This window comes from Barbus barbus (genome assembly GCF_936440315.1).
Source record: "Barbus barbus genome assembly, chromosome: 5".
NCBI lineage: Eukaryota > Metazoa > Chordata > Actinopteri > Cypriniformes > Cyprinidae > Barbus > Barbus barbus.
In genome coordinates, this window is record NC_136733.1 from 19,456,948 (window position 1) to 19,465,595 (window position 8,648).

The 8,648-nt window shown below is 35.7% G+C and overlaps 2 protein-coding genes across 2 annotated transcripts; one reads left to right on the top strand and one right to left on the bottom strand.

Moving 5' to 3' along the window:
• Positions 1-78: 78 nt before the first annotated feature.
• Positions 79-3,287, top strand: LOC306870253 (embigin-like). Its single transcript, XM_079417410.1, has 9 exons — positions 79-165; positions 392-412; positions 516-575; positions 1,618-1,807; positions 1,957-2,039; positions 2,178-2,305; positions 2,688-2,976; positions 3,055-3,088; positions 3,208-3,287. The coding sequence occupies exons 1-9, from the start codon at positions 108-110 to the stop codon at positions 3,269-3,271; spliced, it is 927 nt and encodes a 308-aa protein (XP_079273536.1). The 5' UTR covers positions 79-107; the 3' UTR covers positions 3,272-3,287.
• Positions 3,288-3,937: 650 nt separating this feature from the next.
• Positions 3,938-7,686, bottom strand: LOC306870251 (large ribosomal subunit protein mL65-like). The gene is made up of 5 exons (XM_079417408.1): positions 7,085-7,686; positions 6,834-6,979; positions 6,542-6,647; positions 4,403-4,579; positions 3,938-4,236 (listed from the first exon to the last, which is right to left on the bottom strand). Exons 1-5 carry the CDS (start codon positions 7,644-7,646, stop codon positions 3,971-3,973), a joined length of 1,257 nt encoding a protein of 418 aa, XP_079273534.1. The 5' UTR covers positions 7,647-7,686; the 3' UTR covers positions 3,938-3,970.
• Between the last annotated feature and the right edge of the window lie 962 nt (positions 7,687-8,648).

An 8,648-nucleotide genomic window follows, 5' to 3' on the forward strand; every position in this document is an offset into this window, starting at 1 on the left:
GAGGAGGGAGGGGGAGGGGGGGACCTGCTTCTGAAAAAGACGCACCAGAAGAGATGCCTCGCCCCAGCCACACACAGCACAGCTGCAGCCAAAGAGCTCTCTTCTCCATGGCTAGCGTCAGACATCTCATCTTACTTCTTCTCTACTGTGATGGGATGAACACCGGTATGTGCATGTCTGCTTTTTAGTGTAGTGAAACATTTATGAGGCGTTGTTGTTGTTTTTTTACAAGCTTTGACATTATGACCTTGTTATCAGTTTGTCCCCAGATCTGTTGGTTTTTCCAGTGTTTTTAGGGGATTTGTAAAATAATTGTAAAATCATTCCTTGGTGTTTTATTAAGATGGATTGGGGCTTCTCAGTAATGCAACTTTCATTTAACCTTGACTAGGCCCATCTCTGTTGCAGAATGGTGAGTTGGTACTGTTGTTTATTCAGTGCAGCATCATATGGCATGTCTTTTTTTTTTTTCATTTTCTTTTTTTTTTTTTCTTCTTTTTTTTTTTTTTTTTTAGAAACAACCCCTTCCCCACAGTCTGATTCTGTAATTACAACACGAAAAGCTGTATCCAAAGGTATGATTATCCTATCATAAAGTCTACTATTAGCCAGAATAAGTATGCATTTGACATCTCCAGATAACATCAACAGATCAACAGATATTTGTAAGCATACAAATTATAAATTTATTACAGGAATGTTTGACCAAAAATAAAAATGTGCAAAAAAATAAATAAAATACAAGTATTCACACTCAGACCATCCAAGATGCAGATGAGTTTGTTTCGTCATTAAAACAGAATTGGAGAAATTATCATTATATCACTTGCTCACCAACGAATCCTCTGCAGTAAATGGGTGCCGTCAGAATGACAGTCCAAGCATCTGATAAAAACATTACAATAATCCACAAATAATTGACAAGACTCCAGTGCATCAATTAACATCTTGTGAAAAGTTGCATGTTTATAATAAACAAATCCATCATCAAGATGTTTTGAACTTAAAACAGTTGTTTCCAGCTAAAATAAGTGTCCTCTATCCATTTTGCTTTCTGTTAAAAAAGGACTGTTTTCAAACAAAAGCAGTCTAAACAGATCTAAACTAATATGTCAGTGGATTTTTGCTGTGAGAGGACAACAGGAGATGGACTTTTCCACTGGAAGAAGCAATATTACGGATAGAGGTTGAGTTGTATTTTTGCCAGAAGCAACGCCTTAATAATGGATTTGCTTCTTACAAACATGCAACTTTCTGCTTCATAAGACATTAATTGATGGACTGAAGTCATGTGGATTACTTGTTGAATATTGTGATGTTTTTATCAGCTGTTTAGACTCTCATTCTGACGGCACCCATTCACTGCAGAGGATGAGCCAGTGAGATAATGCTACTTTTCTCCAAATCAATTTTGATAAATCAATAAACTCATGTAAACCTTGGATGGCCTGGGGGTGAGTAAATGTTCAACAAATTTTCATTTCTGGGTGCATTTTTAAAAAATGTGAATAATAAGATTAACAAAAAATAGCTTCATTTCCTAAAGACAATACATTAAATTGTACATAATTGCAGAAGTTTGGTTTGCTGATTGGGCTACAATTTCTTGGCATACAGGTCAAAATCAAGTCATTATTGAAGAGCTTGCAATCCTGACATCCCAGTATATAGAGCTTTTATGTAACCTAACTGATATACCAAATAACCCTCCGTACATTACTGGCTATTGGACTAAAGATGGACAAGAAATTGAAAACTCTGAAGAAACTGTAAATAGAAACAATGAACAGTATATCCTTAAAAAGACGTAAGTGGATGCCTATTTCAGAAAATAATCATGTCTCGTTTCTAATAAATTCAAAATAATGCCAATAAGACATGTTAAAGAAGTAAATAAGCAATTCAGTACCAAACAATGACTTAACACTGATTTAAGCTGTTTAACCTGCTTCATAGTTTCAATATACAGGCCAGAGACCTGGGAAACTATTCCTGCATCTTCAGAGAAAATCAGGCACAAGTAACATTTGTTTTAGATGGTATGTTGTCATTTTTATGGACATATTGTGTTGTTTTAAATGGTTTATACTATCATATTTATAATTTAGATTGTTAAACTGATGTATTTTTCTATACAAAATTTATATATATTAAAATATTTTGCCCCCCCACCCAAGTTCCTGTAATAAAAGACAAAAAAGACAAGCCGGTAGTGAGCTACATTGGAGATTCAGTTGTACTGGAGTGTAAAGTCAAGCACACACCAAACACCTGGAACTGGTACAGGGCAAACAACACTGAAAAGGTGAGAAAGAATTGGGGAATATGAGATTATGCTACTTCAACCTAAAGCTATTTATTTATTTTTAGTTTTTACAGTTAAGTTTTTCAGCTAATATAATTTATGTTTTATCATTTTCTTTCATTTCCTTGTCCTTGTTACACGTTATATGTACTTAATAACAATAAATGATGCATAATTACATGCAAGTAACCCTAAGCCAAACCCTAACCATATAATAAGGACATGTAGTTAATTAATATTAATACTTAGTACTTAAATGTATAATTACACTGTAACAAGGACACCTTAAAATAAAGTGTAACCAAAATTATTTGTAATAGTTATACTTAATATTTCATTAACAATGACAACACTGTTCATATCAGTGTTTTTGTCTTCGCAGGGGCTCATCAATGTTACTGCAAACCCTCTGGACTACAAGATCTTCATTAATGGAAATGAAACAAAACTGACTGTACTGAATCTGACTGAAGAAGATTCTGGAAAGTACATATGCAGCGCTGAGTTTAGTATCAAACCCAGCGAGTCTTATGTAGAGCTGAAGGTCTTGTCGTATACTGAGCCTCTCAAACCCTTCATTGCTATAGTGATTGAAGTTATTGTCCTTGTCACACTGATTTTGCTTTGGGAAAAATGCAACAAGCCGCAACACGACAACTTTTCTGCAGGAGGTACAGTAAACTTTAATGAATAATCTTTAAATAGAGCTGTCCCCAATGACAATTAACAAAGGATTTATCCATTTGCAGAGAAAGATCTCTGCTCTGAACAAACCAGCAAACTGTAAGTGTGTTCAGATCAGTTTATATTATTTTAAAAGATTCACTGAATGTTTGGTAAAATTTTTAATAGTTACACTTGCTTGGAGACATTGGCAGTGATGGTGCTTATTTTTGTTCTAGCACTCGTGATGAGAGCAATGGAGTGGAGAACAACACAGCGAGACAAAGAAAACTGGAGCACTGAGGTTTTCATTTTAATAGATGAAAAAAAGAGTGCGCAATTATGTCATTTTATTCTGCTTTAGAATCTTGTGGCTTGAATCACAAAGTAACAAGCAATAAGGTTTTTGCCTAAACTAATTCTGTCACAGCAATATATGTAAACATATATTTTATATTATATTATATATATATTCTCTAGATTACATAAACATAAGGCATGTTTTAATAATCTTTAATAGTGTTATTGTCAAGGTTTTAAGTGTTCGTATGACCTTTTGGAAGTCAATTTAATAAAGGTCAACTAAAGAAAATACTTTTCTCAAGGTTTTATTTAAGGATTAAATCACTTCATGTGATGTTTAAATTTCAAATTGCTCAATTCATAGATTACTTTATGATACATTTTTGTACTTTGTGATGTGTGAAGGCTTTTGGTTGCTTGGACTTTCAAATGTCTTCATTTGTGTTTCAAACATGAAGAAGTCTTATGGGTTTGGACTGACATGAGGGTGAGAAAATTACAGAATTTTCCTTTATGGGGAACTGTTCTTTTAAATACAAATATGATAGTGATTCTTCAACAAACAATGTGTAATATTTGAATTTTCAGTTCTATTTTGGGCACTTCAATCCAAAGCAAAAACTGCTTTAAACAAATTATTAAACTTAAATGAAGACAAAAATAACATGCAGCTCCATATATTGTTTATTGACAGAATTTTCAAAACTGTGGGTTGTTCAACAAAAACTGCAGCAACAGTTTAAGAACAGCATCATTCAAGCCCACTACGTCTCCGTCTGTGATTCTCTCATACAGCTGCATGCTTTCTGTGCCCCAGCATAAGTTCTTTCTGCTATTGTTGCCGTCGGCCCTTGGACTCAAAGCCAGAGTATTGAGCTGATAGCAGAAAAATGAGAAGAACTGCCCATCTGTGATGACAGCCTGAGATACAAATGGCCTGCTCACATCCTCTTCACTCCAAAAGCCTGGGCAGATCAAAACATTTAGTTATTAAGGAAGAATGCATGAGCTGATTATAAAAAAAAAAATAAAATAAAAAAATTAATCGATTCAATTGAAAAGTGATCTTAACCTGAGCTCAGTACAATTCTGGCACTATTAAAAAAATCCAAAGATTACATAAATGCCAACCTTGATACATAGCCTGTGCCCCTGTCCATGCAAACAGGCTGGCAATACTGTTGGCTCTCAGTGACGCCTCCACCTGATCAGAGAGGCCTCTCTTGCTCATTTTGTCCCTGCGGAACCTGTCAGGCACCACGTGAAACTGTGTATGGCCATAGCAGCATGGATCTTCCAGTTTGGCACCTGTGGAGTAAAACAACACGCATATACTTTCAGAATACTGTCACAGATTTAAACTATATAATACTGTTATAAGGATAGCAAGTTGCTATTTACCTTTGATGTAATGCAAGTCAATAAAACTTTTTTTTTATTAGCATTTAAAAAAATATTTTAATATTTAATAAGACTAAATTAAAGATTTATTGGGGCCCCCCAGTGGCCCCTGGTTGAGAAACACTGCACTGCAGTGATTTAACAAGTGTTCTTATCAGGGCCCGTATCCCTAAAGAATTTTTGTGCAAAAAGTGGCTCCTAGCGGCCAAATTCTAAGAAAATTCTCAGAGTCATGACGTTTTCTTAGAATTTCCCCTAAAAGTGACACGAAAATCCCAGTTAATATAAAAGCTATTCCTCAAGATTCCTAGCGCTTAAAAGGGCTCCTAAGGCGAGATCTGCTAAGAGCAGGGAAGAGGACTTTTAGTGTCTTAGGAGTTCCCCTAAGCAGCTGCACAAAATGGCCAACAGAGGAGGCAGGAGAGATGTCCTGCAAACACTGGATGACAGGGAATTATTGAGACGCTACAGATTGGATCGTGCAGGAATCATGTTTGTGGTGGATCTCCTTAGAGATGCAATTACTACTTCATTAAGGACAGCCCCTTGAGATAGGCCATCTTGTTTTCAATGGGGTCCATATGGGAGTGAAAGTACAAAATATGCCAGCTAGGATATTAATATGAGCAAATAAGACACAAATCATTATTTGAACAGGGTGTAATGAGCTTAAGTTTTCACATATTTTAGATTCTAATGTTAGGCTATAACCCCTACAGCTTACTATTCATTTTCCAGATATTTTCTTGAATGTGAAATATTATTTACAATTACAGTCTGCATAAGATTAGAGTGTATAATTATGTTTATTGATTTGAGGGTACATCCTTTGCTCATTATCACCAAAAGTTCATTTTCATCAAACTTGTAGGATCAACCAATCACGGCTTTTGAAATGATGACTCATACCTAGCAACGGGGTCAACCACACCTCCTCACTAAGATAGGATTTTCCATCCATTCCTTGCTCAGAGTTCACTGAAAATGTTCTGGAATCACTTCTAAGCTAAAACTCCTGGCAAGGAATTTTTAGGTTAAGTTAGGAGCTCTCTGAGAGGATTCTCAGAATCTTTAGGGATACGGGCCCAGATGCTTTAGTACAACTGGCAACATCAAAGCGATAAGACACTAATGTTCAATAAATTGTTTACTTTGTTAATAACCAAATGACATTTAATTTCTAATAGTAAACACTTCTTTTTCTATGTAATAGTTCATTAGCCTAAATCTAAGCCCTTTACAGTTACAAAGCAACTTTCTCCAGTAATACTGAATGTGCAGCAACTTTTGTGGCTCATCCAATCAGCATTTAGAGTTGCAAATATCTGTTGCTTCATGGGACATTTGAAGACAAAAATCTGGGACTAGACTAAACTTTATCTTTAACTAAAACTATTAAAAAAACATTTCTGGTAAATCGAAATAAGATGAACATTAGATGAAATTAAACAAAACGAAAATCAAAAGTATAAGTGTTGTCTCTGGAACTAAGATAAAATAATCTAAAATAAGTACAAGTACTAAAACTGAGATAAAATTACAAATGCTAAAACTAAAATGACCATATAAAAGTAAAAGTTAATTCAAAATAATATAATGTCCCGGTTTCACAGACAGGGCTTAGCTAAAGCCAGGATTAGGCCATTGTTCAATTAGGATTTTAAAGTAATTTTTATAGACATGCCTTTGAAAAAACAATACTGGTGTGCATCTTGAGACAAAACAAGGGCACTGACATATTTCAAGATCAATCAGTACAAGTTTCTTTCAGTTAAAACAGCTCAGACTTAAATTTTAGTCAGGGACTAGGCTTAAGCCTTGTCTGTGAAACCGGGGGAATATATACTAAAAACACTGGAACACACCAACCTATGAAGATGTTGTTGTCATACTGTCTCCTGAACAAGGGGAGCAGGTCGGGAGCCAAAGTGATAACGGGAACTTCAGCAGAGATTTCTGCCTCAAGAGGAACAAACTGCAAGATATCACATCACTATTAAGCACATATCACACATTAATGCTATTTCTCCCAAGTGCTGCATGCCAACATTACCAGTTAACATTACCATAGACTTTTACATTGTAAAACAGTTGCATTCTTAAACTGCATGCACTCATGATTGAAATAATTTACACAAATTGGATTCATACAGCACCCTACCCCAGGAAGCTGTTGTGGGATCCTGATCTGACTGTGAGGTTTGTCATCAATCTGGAATCTCACTGGCTCGATCCGTCCTCTCCTGTGGCCCTCTGGAATAGTCCTTTCTCCCCGTAACCAGTAATAGTTGACATGAGGGTCAAAATCTTCAAATAATAAACAAAAAAGCACAAGTTAAAAACCAGAAAGCACGTCATATACGTTAAACACTATAAAGAGAAACCTGCGTTGCAGAAAAGTGTCAAACCCACCTAAACTTGACTGACTCAGCACGGGGTTTTCTTTGGCCAGAAGGTTTTTCAGACCACACACCGCGTTCCTTAAAAACGGAGTGACGAGTTGCTCTTGCTCTTTATGGATGAAAGTCCTCCCTTTCTTCGCGTGCCAGTGCTCTTGTAGGATGGAGTTGCAGACTACAGATCTCACCTCAGACAGCGCAGACTCATACACTACCGGCGCAGCCTCAGTGGCGTATTTTTCGGGCAGACCGCTGAGAAACGCAGTTTTTGAATAGTGCTGATACCATTTGTCCGCGTTGAGAGCAAATGTTTGTGGGTAAATCACATACTTCTTGCGCTGAACACGAGTGAGCGCTCGGATCTTCTCCTGAGCCGTGCACGAGCGCAGCTGCTCGAAGAGCTCCGTGACCACGCGCCGCTTCGCCGAGTTACTCTTCGCGGTGCGGGAAGGCAGAACTGGTGGATATAAACTCTTTGCTGTGGAAGCTTCAACCTGGAGGTTTCTGTTACAGGCGAGGCGTACTGACGCTCTGGAGAGGAAAGGATGCAAGGGCAACCTGCCGCAGGACGCCATGTTTCTCCCACGTGATCTTCAGAGTTCTTCTTCTTCTGTCATTTAGTGCCACTGTTGTGTGTTTGTCTGCTGGAGCGGAGGAGAGGAGAATAAGAGCAGTCTGATTGGAAATGTGTAAATCTCTCATACACAGATCTTTATCTAGTAAACCATTCTTTACAGAAATAAAAATAATAAATATAAACTAAAAAAAACTTATATTTTTTTGTAATAGCTATGAAACTATCTTGCTTTTGGCATTGTACTTATTCAGTTATATTGTGCTGTACATAATTTTCTAAATATACTGGATATTCAAAAAAAAAAAGAAGAAAGAAAAGAACGAAAAGTTTAATTTTAATAAATTACTTAACTTTTATTTTTGACCAAATTTCACATTTCTGAGTTTTTATAAACTCTTGAATAAGAAAGGTATAGAAACTTTAAAAGTTCGTGAGCTTTACACAGTATTAAATATTTTTATTCGACACTGTTCCCTTATTCTGATTTTTATACGATTGATTGATTTATGTATTTATTTATTTTGTGTAGTTCATTGTCCTTTTTTTGTATAATTTGTATGCATAATTGTTAATTCAATACACAAATTGTGAATTTCACGAAGATGTTAAGATTTTTTTAAATGTATTTGTCACATACACAATTATACAGAGTATAACCAGCAGTGAAATGTAGGTGTTAAGGGACATATCTCACCTAAAAATAAAAATAAAGAATAAACTATAATGAAGTTTTGTTGGTTTGTTTGTCAGTTATTTTGTACTTCAAAATAATTAACTGTGAATAGCGTGGAGGCTTTTATTTTGAAAAGCACATAACTTTTAGAACCGGATGTAAACATTAAATAGCACACTTCATAAAATGGGTAAACATGAAACGGGGAGGTGTGAGTTTTGTGGACAGGAAGAGACAGTAGAACATGTCATACAGTATTGCCAGAAATATGACAATGAGAGGAGAAGTTTAATACAAGAATTAGGTAAGAGGAAAATACAATTTATA